Raw genomic sequence first — 26,579 nt, forward strand, 5'->3', positions numbered from 1 at the left:
CCCAGCAGAGGAGACTAGGAAATATTATATATATATATATATATATATATACACACACACACACCAGTATGGTTAAATGGAAGTGGTGGCCCCCCAGGTACCCACTGCCTTAACTGCCAGGTATGGCAGCAGCAGGGGGGCAGTGTTTGCTGAAAAGTTTTGGGAAAGAGGAAGTGGGTGGAGGGTCCCAGCATTCTCTTGTATCAGGGCCACACATGCCACCCCCAAAATGCTGCCCTCTCCTGCACCCCCTCCCACCTACAGCCCAGGTACAGCCCCCAAATCACTTTCTTCTAGGAAATTGGAATACCAAGTACAATGGGGGTCACGGTGGTATATGTACTATGGGGACAGGGCAGAGGTCAGGGTACCCAGACAACACAGGGTGGCATGGGCAGCATCACCCATGGGCTACCCCCCAGTGACACACACACAGCAGGCACAGTGCTATATACAGTATATCAGTGTCCTATACACCCCCGGTGCCCCGCTGTCCCGGTCACTCACCTGGTCCCGGGCAGATGCCCCTTTGCAGCGCCCGGTCCGCGGGCTGACGAGTGCGGGAGGCGCCGGTGTTGCTGCTGCTGCTGGGAGGGCGGGAGGAGGAGGCGGGAAAGGGGAGAGACGAGAGAGCTCCGGACGCCGCCACACGCTGCACTCCCAGCTCTGGGCTTCCCGCCGCCTCCGGGCACTGAGCTCTGCCCCCTCCCCGGTGCCGGCTGCTGAGGGAACGGAGAGATCACCGGGCGGAGTCAGGGGAGTGAGTGGAGATCATTGTCACCCGGCTGATGTAATGTGCCCCGGGGCACTGCCAGCCCCCACACAGCCTGATCCCCGGGTTACTGCCAGCCCCCACACTGTACCACAGCCCCCTCACTGCCTGATTGCCGGGTCACTGCCAGCCCACACACTGACTGTACCACAGCAACCCCCTAACAGCCTGATCCCCGGATCAATGCCAGCCCCCACACTGTACCACAGCCCCTTCACAGCCTGATCCCCTGGGCACGGGTATGGGTGAAAACCGGACCAACACAAAACCTCCGGACCGCCGGACCGGACATCAAACTCTGCATTTTGTAGCTTGTAGCCTCCGGTCCGGGGGGTGTCCTGTCCGGGGGGGGGGGGCTGTCTGTCATTCCTGTCACCCGGTAGAGGAGGGGGTAGAATAAAGCCGGGACTAAGTAAAACCGGACCCGGATAAGACACCGGAACGCCGGACCAGACATCAAACTCTGCATTCCGGAGCTTATAGTGTCTGGTCCGAGGGGTGTCCCATGCGGGGGGTGTCTTGTCCGGGGGGATGCCTGTGATTGCTCACACCAGGGACATGGGGAAGGGGAGATTACAGCCTCCCCGTGTGGTCTGGACCGTTCCAGTTTTTATTACACCCCCGGACCATGCGGTGAGGCTGTATTCTCCCCCCTCTCCTCTCCCAGGTGACAGGTGCGAGAGCAGCCTCATCAGATGGAGCACCCCCGGACAGGACACCCCCGGACCGGATACTACAAGCTCCGGAATGCAGAGTTTGATGTCCAGTCCGGCATTCCGGTGTCTTATCCGATTCCGGATTTTACCCATACCCCCTGGGCACTGCCAGCCCCCACACTTTACCACAGCCACCTCAAAGCCTGATCCCCGGTCACTGCCATCCCTCACACTGTACCACAGCCCCCTCACTGTGCCACAGCCCCCTCACAGCCTGATCCCCAGGGCACTGCCAGCCTCCACACTGTACCACAGCCCCATTACTGCCTGATCCCCGGATCACTGCCAGCCCCCCAAATTGTACCACAGCCTGATCCCTGGGCACTTCCAGCGCCCACACTGTACCACAGCCCCCTCACAGCCTGATTCCCGGGTCACTGCCAGCCCCGACAATGTACCACAGCCTGATCCCCAGGGCACTGCCAGCCCCCACACTGTATCACAGCCTGATCCCCAGACCACAGCCTGATCCCCGGATCACTGCCAGCCCCCACACTGTACCACATCCCCCTCACAGCCTGATCCCTGGGGCACTGCCAGCCCCCACACTGTACCACAGCCACCTCAAAGCCTGATCCCCTTGTCACTGCCATTCCCGACAATGTACCACAGCCTGATCCCCAGGGCACTGCCAGCCCCCACACTGTATCACAGCCTGATCCCCAGACCACAGCCTGATCCCTGGATCACTGCCAGCCCCCACACTGTACCACAGCCCCCCCCCCCCCCCCCCCCACACAGCCTAATCTTCGGGTCACTGCCAGCCCCCACACATCAGTCTGATCCCCAGGGCACTGCTAGCCCCCACACTGTACCACAGCCCCCCCACACAGCCTGATCTCCGTGTCACTGCCAGCCTCTGCACTGTACCACAGGCAGGTGCCAGTCGGGATCCGACTGTTAAAACACAGACGAATGGGTTCCCGACGGCCGTCGGCTATTCTCCCTCGTGGGGGTCCACAACCCCCATAGAGGGAGAATAGAATAGGTGGCGACCCACCGTGACCGCAGAGTGGCGAGCGCAGCAAGCCCGCAAGGGGCTTTGTTGCACTGGCCTTGCTGTCTGAGTCCGGCCAGTCGGGATTCTGATGTCGGGCTAATGACTGTTGGGATCCCGACTGTCAGAACGGCATACCACACCCACCACAGGCCCCGCACAGCCTGATTCCCAGGTTATTGCCAGTCCCCACACTGTACCACAGTCCCCACACAGCCGGATCCCTGGGTCACTACCAGCACCCACGCTGTACCACTGCCCCCTTACAGCCTGATCCCTGGGGCACTGACAGTCCCCTCACAGCCTAAACGCTGGGGCACTGCCAGCCCCCGAACTGTACCACAGCCTGATCCCCTGAAAACTGCCAGCCCTCTCACTGTACCACAGCCCCCACACAGCCTGATCCCCGGGTCACTGCCAGCCCTCACACTCTGTACCACAGCCCCCACACAGCCTCACCCCAGGGCACTGCCAGTTCCCACACTGTACCACAGTCCTCTCATAGCCTGATCCCTGGGGCACTGCCAGCCCCCTTACAGCCTGAACCTGGCATGACATGGGGACAATGCCCTTTCCTCCAGCTGCTGCATGACATGGAGACAGTACCCTCTCCTCCAGCTGCTGGATGACGTGGGCAGCGCCCTTTCCTCCAGCTGCTGTGTGACATGGGTGGCAGTGCCCTCTCCTCCAGCTGCTGCATGACATGGAGGCAGTGCCCTCTTCTACTGCTGTATCACATGAGAGGTAGTGCCCTCTCCTACAGCTGCTGTGTGACATGGTTGTTGGTGCCCTCTCCTGCTGCTACTATGTGGCATGGGGGCAGTGCCCTCTCCTGCTGCTGTGTGACATGGTCAGTGCCCTCTGCTCCTTCTGTGTGACTGTGCCACATGCTGCAACTGGCATGGGTGGCAGTGCCCTTTACTGCTGTGTGACATGTGTGGCCAGTGCCCTCTCCTGCTGCTGCTGCTGCTGTGTGATATGGGGGGCAGTGCCTTCTCTTTTAATGGTGTTCTTAATGTACCTCCCTCCCAGCACCAACTTTCTCAGCTACTTGTTCTCCCTCGTGGGTGTCCACACCCCCATAGAGGGAGAATAGAATAGTGGCGAGCGCAGCAAGCCCGCAGGGGGCTTTGTTGCACTGGCCTTGCTGTCTGAGTCCGACCAGTCGGGATCCTGACGTCGGGCTAATGACTGTTGGGATCCCGACTGTCAGAACGGCATACCACACCCACCACAGGCCCCTCACAGCCTGATTCCCAGGTTATTGCCAGTCCCCACACTGTACCACAGCCCCCACACAGCCTGATCCCCGGGTCACTGCCAGCCCCCACACTGTACCACAGTCCCCACACAGCCGGATCCCTGGGTCACTACCAGCACCCACGCTGTACCACTGCCCCCTTACAGCCTGATCCCTGGGGCACTGCCAGTCCCCTCACAGCCTAAACGCTGGGGCACTGCCAGCCCCCGAACTGTACCACAGCCTGATCCCCTGAAAACTGCCAGCCTTCTCACTGTACCACAGCCCCCACACAGCCTGATCCCCGGGTCACTGCCAGCCCTCACACTCTGTACCACAGCCCCCACATAGCCTCACCCCAGGGCACTGCCAGCCCCCACACTGTACCATAGTCCTCTCATAGCATGACATGGGGACAATGCCCTTTCCTCCAGCTGGTGCATGACATGGGGACAGTACCCTCTCCTCCAGCTGCTGCATGACATGGGCAGCGCTCTTTCCTCCAGCTGCTGTGTGACATGGGGGGCAGTGCCCTCTCCTCCAGCTGCTGCATGACATGGAGGCAGTGCCCTCTTCTGCTGCTGTATCACATGAGAGGTAGTGCCCTCTCCTACAGCTGCTGTGTGACATGGGGGCAGTGCCCTCTACTGCTGCTGTGTGACATGGTCAGTGCCCTCTGCTCCTTCTGTGTGACTCTGTGCCACATGCTGCAACTGGCATGGGTGGCAGTGCCCTCTACTGCTGTGTGGCATGTGTGGCCAGTGCCCTCTCCTGCTGCTGCTGTGTGATATGGGGGGCAGTGCCTTCTCTTTTAATGGTGTTCTTAATGTACCTCCCTCCCAGCACCAACTTTCTCAGCTACTTGTTCTCCCTGCCTAGTGCTATAATCCCCTATTTTTGTTTCATCACCCTTAATAAAATGTTATATTTCTGTGCTCTGCCCACTGCCTCACCTCCCTTTCTGCCCCCCCCCCCAAGGTATTTTACTTTTTCACATCCCCCACCCTACCTCGATATCCCCCTCCCTTCAGGTTAGACTGCTGCTGCCAGCTCTTTAATTCCCACTCCCCCCATCACCGCCACAAAATTACCCCTATTACCTTTCCTTTCCTCCCTAAGCTACAGTATGTTCCCCACAGCCCCCCTTCCCCCAAAGTTCCCTTTCCAACCTCCCTGCTAATGTCTGGCATTAGATTTCCTCCAGGCCATTAATACCAAATGACGTCTGTGGAGAGGCTTTGTGCTATTGCAAAATGCACCCTCTGAACTAGCCCCTGGCTAAACGCGCCATTTCAATTATAGAGCACGGCTAGCTGGAGATGTCTGCTATGAAGATCTCCCATGCAGATATTTCACATCCCCCCCAACCCCATCCCTCTCCTACTCTATCCCCCTGCATCTTTACAGCCCTTGTAGCCGTGCTTCTCTTCCCACCAAAGCACAAAAAAAAAAAATTATGTAGGGAAACTTTTGCGTGGGGTCAGCTTTGGTTTCTGTAGGGTTAACGCCACTCTCCGAACAAAGTACTGTAAATCACTTTAAATCATACACCCGTGGTAGGGCTGCCTGGCTTCAGAAGAAAGGAAATGTGTTGCGATGCGTGCAGATAGGGGCATAGATGCTGCAGAACCTCTTGGCGACAGTCATTTTTGGATGCTGGCTGCAACCGTCAGCTCCACCATGGAGCCTTGCTGCACTGACCACTATCATTTTGAGGTGACCACTGTTGTTAAAAACAAAACCCACCAGCCAGGGGGAATTGGTACACTACCCTCCCTTAAGCCAGTGACTGCTTTTTTGGGAACAGAGCTGAGGGAAAAGACAGGGATTCTGTGCTGTGGAGCATTTGCATTCTTTAACACTTTCACCGCTAATTGTCCTTCCAGATCCGGGGATTGGGCTGTAATAGGTACGATTGTCACTTGTCACTTTTTATGCTTGTAGCAATAGTACCATAATTATAACCATCACAACAGCAGTCTCCATCACTATCCTTTCTAGAAGATCTCCAGCACCAACTAGTGCCCAACGTCCGCCAGTGCAAGCGGCATTCACCCCTTTCCTGTAAAGGTCAACTACTTTTGTTTCTGAGGTTAGCAGGAGCCTACGTCCCACTTGCCACTTTTGTTTGGAAGACGAGGTTCTGGGATTAGTATAATTAATTTAATATTCCATATGCCTTTTGTTCCGGCGTATCACAAAGCTACAAAAGAACTTCATGCAGTCTCTTTATCCCCATGGCAGGAATAAACAACTTTTGGATCCTGGGGCACTTTTTTTTTTGTTTTTGGAGTACGAACTCCGGCAGAAAAGGGAAATTTTCTCATTAAAGTTACATCCCCGCAGTTAGTTCAATTACTTGATATATGCAAAAGATGTTGTAAATTTAAAGATTTAAATAGCTTACAAAGATGCCAGGGGCTCCATCAGTTAATTTCCTTAATTTATGGATATTTAACGCGGCTTTTGAAATGAAAAGGAGAATGAGAAGTAGGTCATCTTAATGATTAGCATCCTGCAAATCCAAATGTTGTTTGTCGGGTTCGTTGAAACAGGACAGGTAAGATCGGGGGCACGGGACAGGTGAGTCCGCTCAGGTCAAAGACCTGGAAAAAAAAAAGAGATAGATGATGACTTTGGTAGACTTCGGTGTAGAGTGATATTGGATGCGGGCAGCCGCGAGGATGAATGTAACACCTGACATTCTAGCCTAAATCTTCATTACCGATTCTCTTTTGAGCTCTAGAGGGTGTGAAGAAAAATATAATGAGAACTATTGTGTGAGATTTGTAACTCTCTGCTAGTTACTGTTCACAATGTCTTCCACAATCAAAGATAGCGACAAAAAGTATTTATTTTGAGGGAAGTGTATAGAAGCAGGAGGAAGGTATCGCTGTCAGAAGAGTATATCATATAGCAATATGGGACCTGATTCAGACTTAATCGCTGTTCTGAGACATTACAGAGGCCTGCAATCAGATAGCACCACTCCCAGACAGAGTGAAAACCCACCCGGTACAAGTCTGTAAATGACTAGGGAAAAAGTCGCCAGTCAGCTGCTAATACATTCGCAACTCACTCAAGTGATTTCCTCAAGAGTGGGTAACTCTGACCCTTCCACAACTGTGCGAAAGAATCAGGCTGATGAAAGCTGGCGCTGAAGTCACAGACCCTTCCTGAAAATGCCTGGACATGCCTGCGTTTTGCCGGACACTCCCAGAAAATGGATGTTTACCACCCACGTCCTGTCAGTCAAGTTGCGAGAGGATTATGAAATCCGTACATGTGCAAAGTCGTTCGATAATCGATAGGCTTTCAAAGCTCGACAGCCGTGACCCCCAGATTGAATACCCCCCAAAGGGGTTCGGCTGCTGTATGGCTTATTGAGGCCAGGAGTATGAGGAGACATCTGTATAATATTAAGGGGCCCATTTATCAAACCATATTTGCGGCTAAATCCCCGAAAACACCAGTTTTCGGGGTTTAGCCTCAAATATTAAGTATCTCCTAAATGTATCAAAGGGAGACCGCAGCAGGGATCTCCGATCCCTGCTGCGATCCCCCTGCACCGCCGCCGGCCGCATCCCCCATAGGTCTCTATGGGGGATGCAAAGCTGCCCGATGTGTTAACATCGGGCAGCCCGGCTTCGCATCCCTGGGCTATCGCCATTCTGATATGGCGATAGCCCATTGCAGCCTATGGCTGCGGGATTGCACTGCTGAGCGGGGCAGTGCGGTCACAGGGGTCAACGCATAACCGCACATGCGCAGACCCCCCGGCTTCCGGGTCAGGGCTTCACAGGGACGGGCTCCTTTCGGAGCCCTGTCCCTGCGCCCTTTTAATGATACATTCCGGCGGTGTACTTCAACACCGCAATGCGATGCCATTGTTGATAAATGCGCCCAAGTTGTCTTTATCCAGGGGAAATTCTGGGCAGGACTAAAATCAGAGAGTGACTTGAGCCGGCACCACCGTATTAATATTTAGCAACACAACTTCATAATTAACATCATGCAAATTCTCATAATTACCAGCATTGTCATTAATATATCAATTCACATTCTTATTATGACGCCTTTTCCTTATATTATTGTTGTGGATTGTGCTGAAGACTCTACTGGTCTTCCGGCATTGACCCAACTCTTGCTGCCGAGGGATGTTACACGAGCCGGACAGCTAAAGTCATGTTCTCCGAGGCTATGGATATGGATACAGCGTGCCAAACTTTGTGGGAGAAGGCAGGTCTACTATTCCAGCATAATATTATTTTGCTGGGTGGACAGAGCACTCAGCAAACCACTAAGGGCCTTATTTTGGTTCATTCTTTCTGACAAAATCCTTCTTAGATGGGCAAAACCATGTGCACTGCAGGTGGGGCAGGTGTTACTTGTGCAGAGAGAATTAGATTTGGGTGGGGTTTTACTTCAAAGTGAGATCTATATTGCAGTGTAAAAATAAAGCAGTCAGTATTTTACCTGCACAGAAACAAAATTGCTCACCCAAATCTAATTCTCTCTGCACAGGTTACATCTGCCCCCCCTGCAGTGCACATGGTTTTGTCCATCTAAGAAGGATTTTGTCAGAAAGAATGAACCAAAATAAGGCCCTAAGTCCGGCAGTTTTTTAAACTAGGCTTGAGACTTGAAAGCAGGATTTTAATGGGTTATGGTATAAAAGGTAGACAGTATGTAGGGCAACACAAAATGACCGACATGCACACGGTCGACATAGACAAAAGGTCACCACAAGCAGAAGGTCAACATGGAAATTGTCAACATATGAAAAGGTCAATGTGAGTTTTCAATGTTTTTTGTAGATTTTATCATGTGAAACCAAAATGAAGTACCATATCCCCTCCATTGATGCTTTATCGCTCCCAATTATTGATGGTGTCCACGTCGATGGTAAAGTAAAAAATAAAGACATTTTATTTAATTTTATAAAAACTCACGTTAACCTTTCCATGTGTCTTCAATTGCTATGTCAACCTTTTGTTTGTGTCAGCCTTTTGTCTATGCCAATCTTGTCAACAATGTTGGTGTTGACCTATTGACCGGATACCGTTGTAATGTTATGTACAGAACTGCTGCCTCTAAATTCATGGATCAAAGGCAATGCAGTCATGTAATCTTTACTACAGCAAACCTATCGGTCATGGGCTATTTCCCTATAGATTGTAAACTTGCGAGAAGGGCCCTCATACCTTTGACTGTCTATAAGTACCCAGTTTGTTCGATCACTGTCTCCTATTGTAAGGCGCAATGGAATATACTGCGCTATATAAGAAACTTAAATAAATAATAAATGGGCTACTTTGAGAGATTGTGTTTGGGATCCCGATTAGTATTTAATGGGCCGTTTTAGGCGGCGACCATAAATTTCCATATTAACCAGCTGCATAAAATATACTTACCTTTGATGTTCTATTATAGACATATTGTATACTGTAACTTCTTTTGCCCAAACCTTTGACTTACCAGATATAAAAATACTTTAATAGATTTTGAAACTTTTTGTAGTACCGTTATTTTGTGTGTTCTCAGCGAGGAACGCCTCCGATCACTCACATTGTTAGTAATATCTCCCCCTTCTTACCCTCACAGCAGCAGATGCCAAGATAAGGAGACACTGTGATCATGTGCCTCTGTGGTGCCCCTCTCCTGCTGTATCTCCTGCTGGGGTTCCAACAAGGGGCTGCTGAGCCGAGAAGTGTTGTGACGTCTATGTTTTGTAAGTGATGTCTCTACCTTCTCTACTGAACATAAGTTACATTAACCACGGACTGGGTCTCAGCATCCCCAATAGATATGGCAAGGGATTATTTTATAAAGGGTCAACAGTCAATGGGTCGACATAGACAAAAAGATTGACACAAGCAAAAGATCAACATGGAAATGATTGACACGTGATAAGGCCATCATGAGTTTTTATGGGGTGCAACCCCCATAGAGGGAGAATAGAATAGGTGGCTTGCGTAGCGAGCCCGCAAGGGGCTTTGTTGTGCTCGCCGTACTGTCTGGGTCCGGCCAGTCGGGATTCCGACATCTGAATAATGACTGTCGGGATCCCGACTGTCGGACCCCTATACCACACCCTTTTTATGTGCTTTACAAAGGGAGTGGCTGTATCTTTTTGAATCCATGCCTTGATGATGCCAGGCCCTAGTACCAGCAAAGATCCTGCAGCACTACTAATGCTGTTGTCTTGAAATAAACCCTTTTGGTTCCAGGCTATGAATTTAATGAAAGGTTTTGTACTGTGAAAACACTTGAGCCTGAGGATATTGTATTTTTATTATCATGCACTGAGTGGCGACCAAATTTGGTTACAATTTTTTTTTTTGTACTAAGTACATATATTGACTAGCTGCCAGCCCCTCAAAATTATGGAACAGCATAACTGTGCGCACCTAAATAGAGCTACACTTAAAGCTAAGTCGGGTGCCATCTAATGGCCGCCAATGTGCAAAACCACTGAATTCTCGCCATAGAGGTGAGGATCAGCATTAGCCTTTTATTATATAGGATAAGCAGTGTTTGTTGACTGTGTGAAACAATAAAGTACAGTAGTTTCTGGACTATAGTACTCCTGGGTTTTGCAGCACTGACGCCCACCTCTGTATGGTCTGAATTTGCATCTACCATTCATGTTGGAGGAGGCAGAAGCTAGAGGTCCAATAGGACTTCTAGCTTTTGTCTCCAAGGCAGCTGCCAATTTTGGAGGGCTGCATGATGATCACCAGACAGATACCACACGGCCACATGGTCGGCCATAAATCATAAATATTAAAATTGCATTCCTATTTTTTTCCATTGTACAATTTCCGTACTTTTGTATATTTTGGGCGTCACTAGGGAGTATAATGTATGGGGTCTACCTGCCGACATGGCATTGACCTCACCTCCTCCAAGTATCATAATAGGCCCTGGAACATTTTCAGCTCCAGGCCCATTTGCCCGTAACCCGGCCCTGGGGCAAGGTGCTATATATTGTATATGTTCTTGGGTGTCTGTAGGATCTAGTTGCACAGTAATGTTGACATTGGGATGTGTCCGTGTAGAAAGAGAACATATGTAACGTTACATGTGGACTGTATAGATGGGATGTAATTGGGTGGATTCGTTTCTGGAGGTTATGTGGGCGGTTCAGGAATGTGATAGGCTGTCTAAGGAGATGTTGGGAAACGCTTGAAGATTTGGAGACTATTGACAGTCTTGTGCAGGGGTGGGCATTCCACAGAGTGGGTGCAGCCCAAATGCATCCCTGTAACTGTGACTGCGAGCAGGTAATGAGTGCAGGCGAGAGAAGCTGGATCGGACCCTTGCTGAGGGCCACTGGTGCCGCCTGTGAATGTCAGCGGCACCTCACGGCGCATAAAAAAATTATTTTTTTATACTTTTACATTTTTTAAAGGGGATACTGATAAACCTTCACAATTATGTCACGCCCCCTTCATTATCGGTGCCCAGCAAAGCTCTCTGCAGCCCTGTGGATTGTAAGGGTGAAACTCTACCGTCAGCCTCGCAGTGCATGTTGTATTTTCTTCGAAACTATACTTGTTAGAGCCTCTTGTTTTGTTTTTTTATTGACTGGAGCACAATATATAGGAAAGTACACACACACACATTATATTTATATATATATATATATATATATATGTGTGTGTGTGTGTGTGTTTCATGTTTTAATGTATTTATTTGAATCACTGTTGTTATTCCAATGCATAAGGACGACGACACACCTTGTACTCAGTTTATTTAAATCCCATTTGTAGCCTGAAGAACCTGTGATCACGTACAAATGTGACCAAAGTCACTCTACAGAGTAGGTGTGAAATGGGTGCATCTAATTATGATCTTCTCCGAGTCTTATGTGTCACATTCTAAATAGAATACAAAAAAAAAGACACTAGAAGAATAATGTTATGCAGATGCTACAACAAAAAAACTTCTAACCCTTTACTAGCGGAACATAGACGTTGTCGGGATGCGGTCATTTGGTCGAATGCATTATGGTCGAATGTCATTACATCGAATCCATTAGGTCGAATTGCTAAAAGGTCGACATGATTCTAGGTCGACATGGGAAAAGGTCGAAATGATTCTAGGTCGAAAGGTCATTAGTTCGACAGGTCATTAGGTTGACAAGGTCATTAGTTCGACATTGTCTAGGTCGACATTCACAAAGTCGACATGGGGTTTTTCACTGTTTTTTGAGCCGACATGTGCTGACAGGCGGTATTTCATGCCCTACCATCCACTAGGGCGTGGTGGGAGAATAAAATAGTGTGCCGAGCGTAGCGAGGCACCGTGCCCGACGCATAGCGAGCGCAGCGAGCGATGCGAGGGGATGCAGTGCACTTTAAACTGTGTCCATGTCGACTGTGTTGACATTCAGGTAAAAAAACAGTGAAAAACCCCATGTCGACTTTGTGAATGTCGACCTAGACAATGTCGAACTAATGACCTTGTCGACCTAATGACCTGTCGAACTAATGACCTTTCGACCTAGAATCATTTCGACCTTTTCCCATGTCGACCTAGAATCATGTCGACCTTTTAGCAATTCGACCTAATGGATTCGATGTAATGACATTCGACCATAATGCATTCGACCAAACGATCCCAACCCACGTTGTCCTATATAACAATATTGCCTCAAATAAAGGCCTTGGGATGTTAAACGCTGTGTTCGGGATTTGCGCTAGAGTGTGCTAGAGCAGGCCACGTTAAGTTGTTAATAGGATTGTTAGGAATATATGTGTGTGTGTGGAACTGTAGCAATCGCATTACATTGTTTCAATAAACAATAAAATAAAACATAGCAATAAAAGTGAGAAATTATATGGTTATTAGCGATAATGTTATAGTTCTTTTCTGATATTTTCCGGGCCTCTTCAAATCACTTTAGACTTTATCAAGAATACTAATGACTGCCATCTTTTACATAAAAGGACCTTTCTCTATTTCCATTAGTATTCTTAGTAAATTAAAACAAGTGTGAAATGCGTTGGTGGTTACACAAACATAGTGCACATTTTTCACAACAAACCTTTAATTGTTTTTTAGTTACCAGAATTCAGTGGCATCAATGAGGTTCTTCGTGAAGTAGATATATTGTTGGTTGGGGCAGCCATTTTGTGGCTGAACTAATATTTATGAAAGTGTAGCCCAGTTGTGTCAAACTCATGGCCCCCCAGCTGTTGTGGAACTACATGTCCCAGCATGCCCTGCCACAGTTTTAGCAATCCATTATATAAAATCTGTAGCAGGGCATGCTGGGATGTGTAGTTCCACAACAGCTGGAGAGCCATGAGTTGACAGCACTGGTGTAGCCTATCAATTCTCTGGTTACCATGGACACCAGACTAATCAGCATTGCCTAAATGGCTTCATCCTGCTTGTGTTTTATTGTACATAAAAAAATTGGATAGTTACTGGATATTTGAGCATTATTTTGGGTAGGAACATCAGCTAAAATATATATAACCCTTTGAGTGCCAAGTAATTTTATCAAACTAGGCATGAAATATAGTATGAATAGTACAAAAATTGTGAAGTAAACCTTTTTATTCATCATAATGACCTGTAATTTTACCTTATATAGAAAAATATCATCTTTTTTTACACAACATTTTTTATTTTAATTTATATAACCAATGTGAGTGATGCTGGCATTTTTTTGTGGATACTTTGAGGTTTCATGTTTATGGTATTGTGATAGCACAGTTAATATTTTTTTTCTGATTTGTATTCTTTAAATTACTTAATTATAAAAAAATACTAAAAGCAAAGTCACCTTCTTTGGTCTGAAAGAAAATGTGCGCCTTGTAAATTCACATTTTACTTTTTAGAACTATGATTAATGACGGCTAAAATAATATTAGGCACATTTAACAAGGTTTTATATAAATATATATTTTATATATATATATATTTTTTTCCTTTGCATCGTAAGATTTATTTGATATTTTTTGTTTGAAATCATGATTTGTAATTGAATTGTTTTTGCAATAAAAAGTAGATTGTAGAAAACTTAAAAAAAATGCCCCCAAAAAATTATTATTCTAATTTTTTTTTTTTTTTTGCATATATGAAATAAACGTGCACAGGCAATACCTGAGGTGATGCCGATGACTTTCTTCAGAAAATGTGTTTTAAATGTAAATATAATGAATATAATAAGAGAAATATGTAGAAATCCGAAATGAAAAGCAGTCAAAGTTTTTAGTATTGATGTTCATTATTTAACATTTTATTCCACCAGATGAAAGTTCCATGATTTGCAAGGTACGTGTCAAGGACGGATATATAAAAGGATTTCTTATTTATTCACAACTGCAAGACTAATTGCTTCACTTTGCCTGCAGGCGCAGAGATTGGTTTTAATATGGCACTTCAAAAGTATGCACAGAAGTACAGAGATAGTAAGTGTTATTGTTTAAGAGGAGAAAAAAAAATCTCAATATGATATTTTTGACCCTGAAATGAAAAATCTATTTTATTGAGTGATGTGAAAATGTTTATCAGTGCTATTTTTAATATCCAGTTATACCTTGAAGGTGAAATGCATTCTAGTCTAATGAAAGGTGACAATTAAAATACTTATCATAGTGTTCTAGATCTGGGCAAAATGTTGTGTTTTTATTGTTCTATTCATTGGGATACATTTCTACACTCAAGGAAGACTTAAAACTTATTATAAACTCAGGCCTAATTAAAAGCCCTGATTTTGAAGGTCAGTCTGTTTAAAACTGTTGGAACCAGACTTATAATTTAACTTGATGTTGAAGCTTGTTGTCCTACATCTCAGCCATGTTATCCGGACTTTAGGTTGACAGTCAATAGGACAATCTTTGTTGATCGACATGCATTTGTTCGACATGGTGAATGGATCAGCATGGTCAGATGGTGGACATGAGAATGATGGGCATGATTGACATGAGTTTTTCACTATTTATTAAATTTTTGGAACTTTTTCATGTTTTACAATTCACATGGTGAATGGCAAGTGAAGCAAACCATGCAAGGGGACGGGGTGCTCTATTCGGGTGTCCATGTACTACAAGGTAAAAATTGACACTCCAAAAATCTAAAAACAAACCTTATGTTGACCTTTTCATGTGTCAACCATTTTAATATCGAACTTTTCCATGTGTCAACCTTTTTTCCATGTTGGTCTTTTGGGGCCAACCTATACGCTGTCGCATAATGAACCAAACCCATCAGCCATTACTGTGGCCATTTTAAAGTACCGTACAACATAAAAAAAACTTTGACTGGTGGACACAATTCTTTACAAGGAAGTTGTGTACCCTGGGCCGCACCAACAAATTAATACAGACCCCCATCCCATTTGATGCCCATGTCAGTCAATTTTAGGCAGTGAACAGAGCACGGGGAATCCTCTACAGCCACCTCTTTGTCTGGACCCTAAAGCTGGCCATACATCTACAGATTGATTTGCAGATCTGGCTGGTTGGAACAAAAAGCTGGTAATGGATGAGAGCAAATGATAGTTGACCATTTGCTTTGAAATGCTGGAAAACTGCCAAAAACTGTCACTCACATATTACCAGGTTTTTGTTTCAACCAGCCAGATCTGACAATCGATCTTTAGATGTATGGCCAGCTTTAGGAAGGATCACATTTTACACAACTAATATTATTAGACAATACTGCCCAATATATTAGGCAGTGAGTGAACACTCAGTTGTTGATGGTGATCTGCGGTTTGCATCCACCTAAAGTGGTCCAAGGTAAGCATAACCAGTGAATTGGTAATAGGATAATGGGTGTGATGAGCAATGGCTAGCTTGTCTGGTCATATCCAGATGTTAATACTATGATACAATGGTGTCTGAACACACATAATGCATAGCCCCAGAGTGCCCATGCTGACCCCTGATGAGTTAAGTTTTCTTTTACAACAGTGGTGTGAGTGTTCATCATTTGGCTGGTCACACTGCTATCAGGATTGGTTTGAGGAACATGAACAAAGAATTCAAGCTATTGACTTGGCCTCCAAAAACCACAGATCTCCATTTGATCTTGCATCTTGTGGTGTGCTAGAAAAGCAGAAGAACTTTGGAGACTTTACCACTCTATCAGCTGCCCGGCAGTGCTACCTGAGACCCTCAGCCATTCCAAGAGAATGGGCAAGTATATGGGAATACTGCAAAAATTAGAAAAGAGTGCATTAAATGTATGCCATGCAAATCTAATATTGTCATTGTGTAAGTGACCAGATAGGCCAGAACGTGAATACACTATTGGACATCTGTAAGAAGAATCGGACACAGTCAGTCATTGGTTAAAGGGTCTAAAATGGTCCATTTCTAATAATAATAAACCAGGTTGATTTACTTTGAGGTTTCAGGTCAATGAATACGTATGTGTAGATCGTTTGGTTGACAGTCAATAGGTCAACCACTATTGGTCGACAGGCCAAAGGTCAACACATGAAAAGGGTTTAGGTCAACATGTTCAAAACAAGGTCAAAATGGGAAAAAGTCAACGTAAGTTAAAACAAAATTGGTGTCTATGTCAACAAATGTCGACATGGATACCAAATTAGTGTGCCGTTTTCCCCTTGCATGGCTCTCTGCACTTACAATGCATTTTATGCTCCCTCTACGCCAGGGCTGGGCAATTACGGCCCTCCAGATGTTGATGAACTACACATACCAGCATGCCTTGCATCAGTTTCAGCATGGCCACATAGCAAAACTAATGCAAAGCATCCTGGGATGTGTAGTTCATCAACATCTGGAGGGCCGCAATTGCCCAGCCCTGCGCTACGCAATGGGTCTTCAAACTGTGGCCCTCCAGATGTTGTGAAACTACATGTTCCAACATGCATTGCCACATTTTTTCCTATAAGAGCATGCCAAAACTGTCAGGGCATGCTGGGACATGTAGTTCTACAACATCTGGAGGGCCATAGTTTGCCACTTAGCTAGGTGGAGGAGTCAGCAGGCAGTACCCAACGCGTTTCGTCTAGGAGACTTGAAGAAGTCTCCTAGATGAAACGCGTTGGGTACTGCCTGCTGACTCCTCCACCTACTGTAGCTAAGTTTTTTACTTTCATACTACGCTTTTAATTCCCTCCCCCTTTTTAGCAATACCACCTGTAGGCATTTTTTAGAAAAACTCGCATTTTTATTATTGTGTTTTTTCTGTGTAAATTGTATCTTACTGTTTGTTCTTTCAAACAGTGCTATAGTGCATTTTTTTATGTATAAAATAAACTCTTTTATGTTATAAAGATAACTTTTTCTAGTATAAAGGTATCTGTTGTCGATTACACCTCTATCCAACCAACTACATTTGTTTCTGTGACACCCTTCACCAAGGTGTCTATTTTTAGAGGTTAGCTGACACCCCTTTCTTTCTCAAAGGGTTACCTGCATATATCCTTACCACCAGAGTACTAACCAGTTTGGGACACAAGTGGCGCCCTACATCTCTTTCTTCTCTCTCTCGCTCTCTCTCTCTCTCTTTATATATATATATATATATATATATATATATATATATATAGATAGATATATGAAAAACTAATGTTGCTCTTTTTCCATGTCAGCACTCTCCATGTCAACCTTTTGGTTGTGTCAACAGTTTGAACATGTCGGCATTTTTCATCTGTCGACCTTTGGCCTGTCCCTCAATATCGACCACATACGGTATACGTTCATAGAGATCGATTTCTGAAGTTATTTCAGACATTTGTATAAAGGTGGCCATACAATAATGCAATGTATCGCAGCAGTGTATGGGCCATCTGACCCCCTTAAACTGCTCAGGACTTTCCTGGGCGGCAGGATCGCATGCGATCCTTTCACGTGTGATGTATGGCATGTGACCCCGTTCCCACATTCCCACACTGAGCCGGAGCTCGAAGGGAGCTATAGGGATCATGTGAAATCGGACCAAATTGGACTAGTTTATGTGCACCTTAACGCATAAAATATCTGAGCATAGGGAAGGCACTGTAATAGCAGCAGTTACAATGTAAAGTTCCTTAACATGAATCGGCTACAGCAAATTTACTATCCTCATGTAAAAACGTTATCCACGCTATATTTGATAAAGGATGTGTGGCTTAGTCAAGGTGTTTATCCAGTTTGACATTTTTGTGCTGGCAAGGGTTCTCCTCACTCCGTGTTTTAGAAAGTTGATGGGCTGCATTCTCATATAACCCACCATTTAAACCTCTAGAAGGAAGGAAACCATCATTCATCCATCCATGGGGCGCCATTTTTGCAGCACGTTAAGATGTAGGCAACAGAGCTTACTGTATATTTTCATTTCAGTCTTTTTTAAGACCCTATTCCATGAAGTGACAGCACGTTTCTTGCTCTGAAAGGGTTAAATATGTTGCAAAAAAAGTAGCGTCTTCACATAGTGCACCCGCCACCGTCTATTGTCTGCGGAGTTTGCGGCAGCCATCTTGGATTGCAGTCGCTCTGAGAATGGCCTCAGTCGTAAAATGTTCCACCAGCAGCTGGAAGCAAAGCAGGGTGTCGTCGATCCCCTCAGGCTCTGGAGACGTTGCCTGAGACATGATGTATCATATATGTTAGTCAGGGAATCACTGGAAATTTGCCAGAGCCTTTTACTACTCGGCGATAGGCTGCGTGCATTTTAAACCCTCTTTTGATAACTACCAAATGTCTTCCATAAAATTAAGTTTCTTCCCCTAAAATGGCTTTATAGGGCCGTTCTGCTGGTTGCCGTGCCAGCGCTCTCTCCCGTGGTGCTCGCATTTATATGGAGAGAAGCTTGACTGCTGTGATTTCGGAATACGCAAAACATGTCTGGGTTCAGGGGCAGTATCGCGGCAAAACACTGCGGCGCAGCCAGAATTACACACTCAGCTCTCAGTAATTATAAATGTATTGGGAGCAGAGTAATGTGACATTAGAATACTTTTTTAAACATTTTATGGGCACAATTTCTGCTGAATGGCTCTGCGAATGAAGCTGTTTTTTCCGCTTGTGTTCGAGGACATTATACATGTTCAATTTGGTGGTAACAAAACGCGTAATGTGCATTAGCAAACAATTCCCCTCCGTTTCCTGCTGTGCCGAGCTCGTATTTGCTCAGACAGCAGGGAAAATTCTTGCACATAAATGTTTTTTTTTTCTTCGCTAAGCACATGGGAAGCAATGTGTTGTAATCCAGAATTAAAACAATATATTCCCCGCAATACGAATAATCCATACAACATAGAAGGAAAGTTTCATTTACCACCTATAACCAAACATTCTGCTCACTGGTCTAGAGTTTTTTATTGTATATTATGGAGTCGTCATTAGAATTAGCGAACCACATGGCCAGGGGGTAATATGCTAATTAGACACTCCTAAAGAAGAATAGATGTTGGGGTGATAATGTCATTTACAGTACACGGCAACCCACTGGCTCAGTGCCCCGCCCACGTGGTATTCAGAGCATGACGTAGATAGGGCCAATAGAGATCATCCACCTACAGAGAGACTGTTACAGCCCGGTTAGGTCTCCTCAGTGCAGGATAGGTTGCTTGGATATGCGTGCCATCGCGGTAACCTCACTAAAATTGCTGCGTTTCTCAGAAATATAAAAAAATAGTGGATGGATATTTTGAGTTGGCACATGTTCTACTGTAAGTGCCTGAATCAGACCTGATCGCTAGGCTGTGTATATTCGCTGTTTAGTGATCAGGTAAAAACTGCCTCGCCGATCGCCCCCCGCCAAGCCAATCCCGCACTAGCACATCCACTTGTATGCGAACACACGGAGGAGAATTAATTTGATGGTCGCTCACCAGCGAATGATTTCTCCAGCCTTCTCTAGTCTATACTTACTATTCAGAGGCCCACTATCCACTGAATTGGGGGTGGGTGCTGATGTCATGTGATATTAGCCGTCCGCCCCGAGGATGGCATGCCCCCCCCCCCCCCTCCCGTTCGCAACAGGCTGGGCAGGAAGGGGGCAGAAGCAGGGGTACACCTAGCATTTCCATGGGCGTGCCCACTGTTATTGTGGGCATGCGATAAAATGTTGGGTGGTCCTCTACGTGTGTGTATACCCCCCCTTCCTGCCCATCCTTTTGCAAACACCCCGGCCAGTGTTAAATTCACCAAAGACGTTCGCTCCCAGGGTTTACACGTGCGCAAATTCGCGCACACACAAACCCACACCATCAGCCGGTTGAGCAAATTCGGACCTGGTCTGGATTGCCCCATATATGCCCAGTGCATAGGCATTGGTTGTGGCATAGGGCCCAGATCAGACCTGACCGCTGGGCAGCAAACCTTGAGAGCCCAGATATCAGGTAAACGTCACCCCGCCAAAGATCCCCCCCCCCACCTGTGCATGGCTGCGAATACGTAGTAACAGTAGCATGTCAGCAACGTAGATTGTGCAGGTTGGGATCGTTCGGTCTACAGCGACTAGGTCGACAAGCATTGGGCCAACACCACTAGGTCAACAGGCAGCAAGGTCGACATGGGTGTATGTCAACACAAGCATAAGGTCGACATGGGCAAGGTCGACCTAATGCTTGTGTCAACATACACCCTTGTCGACATGGGTTTTTTCACAGTGTTTTTACCCGAATGTCAACCCTGTCAACATGGACACAGTTTGAGGTGCACTGCATCCCCTCACTACACCTGGCACACTATTTATTCTCCCACCACGCCCTAGTGGCATGAAATACCAATGAATGAAATGTCAGCACATGTCTGCTCAAAAAACAGTGAAAAACCCCATGTTGACCTTTTGACTGTCAACCTTGCCCATGTCGACCTAATGCTTGTGCCGACTTAATGACTCGTCGACCTACACCCATGTCAACCTAGACCCATGTCGACCTTGCTGCCTGTCGACCTAGTGGTGTCGACCCAATGCTTGTCGACCTAGTTGCTGTAGACCCAATGACTGTATCCCGATTGTGCGCTCCCAAATTGTGCAACACTTGAATTCCTCAGTTTGGGGCCACCTAGTGGCCGCCATCGTGCAACACACTTAGATGCCCCCCCCTTCCATAAAGGTGAGGAGCAGTGATAGCCTTTTATTATATATTATAGGATCTCCATTGCTTTCGTCTGTCGCTTCAGTTATCTGATACAGTCCTGGAATACACATTCCTGTACTCCCAATTTTTGCAGGACACTTTTCATCCCACCAGCTGTCTGTACAATGTTTGTAGGTCATGCCCCCTAACATGATGGAGTCCCGCCACCTTTCTATAGGGGGGGGGGGGCTCTTTCATGTAATGATTGTGATAACTGAATTGTTGGGCTACATGGAATAAAATCCCTTTGAAGTACAGTTTACCTCTTGCACAAATCATACATTGAGATGCAGCATCTCCTTTGTCTACGTGCATCCTCGAATTGATACTTTGTAGCCATTGATGTAATTAATGGTAATGTGTAGTTATGGGAGCTCAGCTATTAGCAGGGAGAGGCCGTTTGGGATCTGTCAGAGGTATGGAAATATTTACTAATCAATATTATAGGGCAGTAAAGGATCATAGTTGGGGATATCAGTGGCAGACTTGGACGATACAGGACACTACCTTTATTGATTAACATGTTCATTTCTCTATTTCAGTGTGATCTTCTGCAGACAGAACCACACAATGAAAGGAGCAGGGATATCTACAGTGGCAAACGCAGGATTTTTAGAGGGGGTTTCCAAATGTAATCCAAAATGTACCACTCTGCAGGGCTTTGGAGTAAAGTATGGGAGTCTGGTGGAGTAGTAACCGCCCTATATATTGGTCTTTTTATACACTGTTTGAAATACAGTACAGTATTATATAACAGTACAGATGGTCTACAGTGCAGGCTATTTTAAACATTTAAATAAGATAATGGTCAGGAAATGTTTAAACAAGCCATTATATATATATATATATATATATATCTCCTATATATTTGGCTACATCTGTCACTCAAAGTGGGTGTCTGTGTCTATAACGCTCTGTTCCTGGACTTTCCTCTTAATGTGTGATTGCCTTCATCTGTGCTGAACACCTTTCTGAGAAATTAACCTGTTTAAAACAGGTGATGGCAATCATACATTAAGGGGAAGTCTAGAAACAGAGCATTGTGTCCCTCCTGGAGAGGGTCATGTTGGGAGGTATGTGACAGAGAACCAGCCCAGTGAGCCCACAGACAGTGCCAGACACCCACTGCCTTCCCATGTTGCCCAGCACTGCTACTCCACAGCCACCAGGTGAGCGCCCCCCTCCCGCGATTTGCGGCAAAACCTCCCCCCACCCGTGCGCCCCTCCCGCGATTCGCGGCAAAAACACCCGCTCCCCCGCGACCCCCCCTACCGCGATTCGCAGCAAAAACAACCCCGCGACCCCCCCTCCCGCGATTCGCTGCAAAAAGAACCCCCCCACGACCCCTCCCGCAATTCGCGGCATAACCACCACCCCGCGACCCCCCCTCCCGCGAATCGCGGCAAACCCTCCCCCGTGACCCCCCCCCCCGATTCGCGGAAAAAACACCCCCCCCTCGACCTCCCTCCCGCGATTCGCGGCACCCCCCGTGATTCGCGGCAGCTCCAGAATTAAATTGCACATGGAAAACACTGACATGGCTATGGTCGACAATGAAAAAGGTTGACATGAGTTTTTGAAGGGTTTTTTTTTCATTTTTTGAATATTTTCATATTCATTCTCATGTGTCGACATGGACACCAATAAAGTGCCACACTTATGTCAACATTTACATGTGTTGACCTTTCTGTGTTGATTTTTTCTTGTGGCGATTTGCGTCACACCCCCCCCCCCCCACAACCCCCACTCCCGCGATTCACGGCACACACACACCTCCCCCGCGATTCTCGGCACCCCACCCCGTGACCACCCCTTCCGTGATTCACGGCACACCCCCACGACCCCCCCTCCCATGATTCGCCGCAACCCCCGCCCCCGTAACCCCCCTCCCGTGATTTGCGGCAACCCACCCCGCGACCCCCCTCCCGCGATTCTCTGCAATCCCTCCCCTCCCCTCCCGCGATTCGCAGCATCCACCCCCCCACAACCCCCCCCCCCCCGATTCGCGGAAAAAACACCCCCCCCTCGACCTCCCTCCCGCGATTCGCGGCAAAAAGAACCCCCCCGCGACCCCCCCTTGCACGATTGGCGGCACCCCCCCTGCGACCCCCCTCCCGCGATTCGCGGCACCCCCCCCCCCCCCCCCCCGCGATTCGCGGCAGCCCCAGGATTAAATGGCACATGCAAAACACTGGCACGGCTATGGTCGACAATGAAAAAGGTTGACATGAGTTTTTGAAGATTTATTTCATTTTTTGAATGTTTTCATATTCATTGTCATGTGTCAACATGGACACCAATGAAGTGGCACACTTATGTCAACATTTACATGTGTTGACCTTTCTGTGTTGATTTTTTCTTGTGGCGATTCGCGTCGCAACCCCCCCTCCCGCGATTCGCGGCACCCCCCGTGACCCCCCACCTCCCGCAATTCGCGGCAACCCCCCACCGGAACCCCTGTGAACCCCCCCCTCCCGCAATTCGCGGCACCCCCCGTGATTCGCGGCAGCTCCAGAATTAAATTGCACATGGAAAACACTGACATGGCTATGGTCGACAATGAAAAAGGTTGACATGAGTTTTTGAAGTTTTTTTTTTCATTTTTTGAATATTTTCATATTCATTCTCATGTGTCGACATGGACACCAATAAAGTGCCACACTTATGTCAACATTTACATGTGTTGACCTTTCTGTGTTGATTTTTTCTTGTGGCGATTTGCGTCACACCCCCCCACCCCCCCCCCACAACCCCCACAACCCCCACTCCCGCGATTCACGGCACACACACACCTCCCCCGCGATTCTCGGCACCCCACCCCGTGACCACCCCTCCCGTGATTCACGGCACACCCCCACGACCCCCCCTCCCATGATTCGCCGCAACCCCCGCCCCGTAACCCCCCCTCCCGCGATTCGCGGCACCCACCCCCGCGACCCCCCCTCCCGCAATTCGCGGCACCCCCCCCGCGATTCGCGGCAGCTCCAGAATTAAATTGCACATGGAAAACACTGACATGGCTATGGTCGACAATGAAAAAGGTTGACATGAGTTTTTGAAGTTTTTTTTTTTATTTTTTGAATGTTTTCATATTCATTCTCATGTGTCGACATGGACACCAATGAAGTGCCACACTTATGTCAACATTTACATGTGTTGACCTTTCTGTGTTGATTTTTTCTTGTGGCGATTCGCGTCACACCCCCCCCCACCCCCCCGCAACCCCCACTCCCGCGATTCACGGCACACACACACCCCCCCGCGATTCTCGGCACCCCACCCCGTGACCACCCCTCCCGTGATTCACGGCACACCCCCACGACCCCCCCTCCCATGATTCGCCGCAACCCCCGCCCCGTAACCCCCCCTCCCGCGATTCGCGGCACCCACCCCCGCGACCCCCCCTCCCGCAATTCGCGGCACCCCCCCCGCGATTCGCGGCAGCTCCAGAATTAAATTGCACATGGAAAACACTGACATGGCTATGGTCGACAATGAAAAAGGTTGACATGAGTTTTTGAAGTTTTTTTTTTCATTTTTTGAATGTTTTCATATTCATTCTCATGTGTCGACATGGACACCAATGAAGTGCCACACTTATGTCAACATTTACATGTGTTGACCTTTCTGTGTTGATTTTTTCTTGTGGCGATTCGCGTCACCCCCCCCCCCACCCCCCCGCAACCCCCACTCCCGCGATTCACGGCACACACACACCCCCCCGCGATTCTCGGCACCCCACCCCGTGACCCCCCTCCCGTGATTTACGGCACACCCCCCGCGACCCCCCCTACCATGATTCGTCGCAACCCCCGCCCCCGTAACCCCCCTCCCGCGATTTGCGGCAACCCACCCCGCGACCCCCCTCCCGCGATTCTCTGCAATCCCTCCCCTCCCGCGATTCGCAGCATCCACCCCCCCACAACCCCCCCTCCTGCAATTCGCGGCACCCCCTGCGACCCCCCCTCCTGCAATTCGCGGCACCCTCCGCGACCCCCCCTCCCGCGATTCGCAGACACCTAAGTTGCAATACAGGGCATCTTTCATACAATTCTAACCATATTTCTCATATACAAACGTTCACAAATTAAGGGGGCGCAGCCCCTTACGACGGTGTGAAGAGCGCCCGTAGGGCGCGATGAATCACCTAGTATATATATATTACACAATCAAAATAGAACCACACCTGCCCTTTATAAGCTCACAATCTCCCACTTCATGGTAAGGCTCCTGTCTCTTCCTCCTGGTAGCTGCTCTCTGGTCCATTTTGATGTTTGAGGGCTCACATAAGTAAATGTGGTAGAAGAAGCTGGTACACTGGGCATGTGCAGCAGCTCTGCTCTGTCCCTTACACTGCATGATGTGGTGGCTGCTCTATGGATCACATTATATACCAGTGCTATTGTTCATCATTTAAGGCACTTGCCAAGAGGAGGGGGGTTTCGGGGCAACCAGAACCCCCACTGCGTTTGCCTATGATCTATTGTAATGGTAGCTAGATATATAGATAATATTGTAACTATATTCATTGCCAATGCTGTTGCTTGTTACCAGGGGCAACATTCTCATTGCCATGGGCAATATATATCGCTACCTAAAATCCATAACTTCCAGGTAGCGACATACACTATTCAGTAGGACCTTTAGCATCTATCCTTCTGTCAAGTACGAACTCTAAATCTGTCTCCTCCAAGGCGGCCATTTTTGGAGGGACATTTTCCACAGATTCCATTTGGATGGCCAGACCCATTGGAATTTGCAGAGACCATGCCCCCCCCCCCCCCCGGCCGGCTCCCCTAAGTCACTACTTGGGCTGCAGTGCCATTGTTACACCACTGAGGGCGTGCTGCTGCATCTGCCCTATCACCTATTGCCGGGGAGGTGATAATATGCAAATGTCAGTTTCAGCCTGCCCCTCACGCGCTTGAGACTATAGTTGGCCTATAGTTCTTCATGAGATACAGGGCTACATGTAATACATCTGAGTAGCAGGCTGGGCGGGAGGTTGCGTGAGTATTTCTGTCTTTTTCAAGCACCAATTATTTACATGGCAAAACCAAGTTAGTGTTTGATTTTTCCTTTAGTATATAATAGTCAACCAATCACAGTCTAGGCCCTGGTGCACTGCTGGCCTGTGCAATCTCAATGGGCAGCGATGGGGGGGCCTCCACCCAGTGCCAGAACAAATCCTGGGGGGGGGGGGGGTTTGCCTAATACTTTTTAGATTTTACTAACCAACAGTCTACAATGCGGAAGCTGTATGTGAGTCTGCTGTCTATGGGTTATGTACTGTAAGTTGTTAATGGCTACATTACATTAACCCTTTGAGTGCCAACGTTACTGTGAGAGATCTGCAAAATATCCACTAAAAATGCCACCGCCGCTCACAGTGACAGGTTTTCTTGTTGCATATCGGCAAATGATCTGAAGTCATTTAAATGACGTTTAGTTAAATACAGGGCCATATTTAACTAAACTTCAATCAAATTACTTCAGATCATTTGCCAATATGCGACTGGGAGGTGACGTACCGTAAGATCCACCCAAAAGGACTCTTCCTTCTCCGCTCTGTCTTCCAGTGGCTTTTTACCGCTCCAGATTACACCAATAGGAACCTTCATCTCTCTCGCTGCAGATCCGGCCGATAGGTACCTTCATCTCTCCCTCTCCAGATCTTGCCGATAGGTACTTTCACCTCTCCCGCTCCAGATCCTGCCAATAGGTACCTTCACCTCTCCCGCTCCTGCCGATAGGTACCGTCACCTCTCTTGCTCCAGATCCTGCCGATAGGT

The 26,579-nt window shown here is 47.6% G+C and overlaps 2 protein-coding genes across 3 annotated transcripts in view; one reads left to right on the plus strand and one right to left on the minus strand.

Annotated features, from left to right (window-relative positions):
* KCTD15 (potassium channel tetramerization domain containing 15) overlaps window positions 1–754 on the minus strand; it is a 30,822-nt gene extending 30,068 nt beyond the window's left edge. Inside the window, exon 1 of the mRNA XM_083165502.1 lies at window positions 508–754. The gene's annotated coding sequence lies outside the window, so the exon portion shown is untranslated. The remainder of the gene's footprint in view (window positions 1–507) is intronic.
* Window positions 605–21,464, plus strand: LOC146046255 (uncharacterized). Of its 2 annotated transcripts, none has more exons than XM_083165504.1 (5): window positions 605–760; window positions 9,330–9,456; window positions 13,993–14,015; window positions 14,096–14,152; window positions 21,330–21,464. In XM_083165504.1, the coding sequence occupies exons 2-5, from the start codon at window positions 9,363–9,365 to the stop codon at window positions 21,420–21,422; spliced, it is 267 nt and encodes an 88-aa protein (XP_083021630.1). In that variant the 5' UTR covers window positions 605–760; window positions 9,330–9,362; the 3' UTR covers window positions 21,423–21,464. The 2 variants fall into 2 exon arrangements, with proteins under 2 accessions (XP_083021630.1, XP_083021629.1); XM_083165503.1 differs by lacking the exon at window positions 21,330–21,464 and adding an exon at window positions 15,659–16,358.
* The last annotated feature ends 5,115 nt before the right edge of the window (window positions 21,465–26,579 follow it).

The sequence above is a fragment of the Crinia signifera genome, chromosome 11 (assembly GCF_055691185.1).
Source record: "Crinia signifera chromosome 11, ASM5569118v1, whole genome shotgun sequence".
Classification (NCBI taxonomy): domain Eukaryota; kingdom Metazoa; phylum Chordata; class Amphibia; order Anura; family Myobatrachidae; genus Crinia; species Crinia signifera.

Bases quoted from the DNA above. Each gene is read 5' to 3' on its own strand.
- LOC146046255 (XM_083165503.1), top strand. From the start codon at position 9,363: ATGTGCCTCTGTGGTGCCCCTCTCCTGCTGTATCTCCTGCTGGGGTTC. The intron at 14,016-14,095 runs GTACGTGTCAAG...CTTTGCCTGCAG, and splicing joins AAAGTTCCATGATTTGCAAG to GCGCAGAGATTGGTTTTAAT. The intron at 14,153-15,658 runs GTAAGTGTTATT...CTTTTACAACAG, and splicing joins TGCACAGAAGTACAGAGATA to TGGTGTGAGTGTTCATCATT.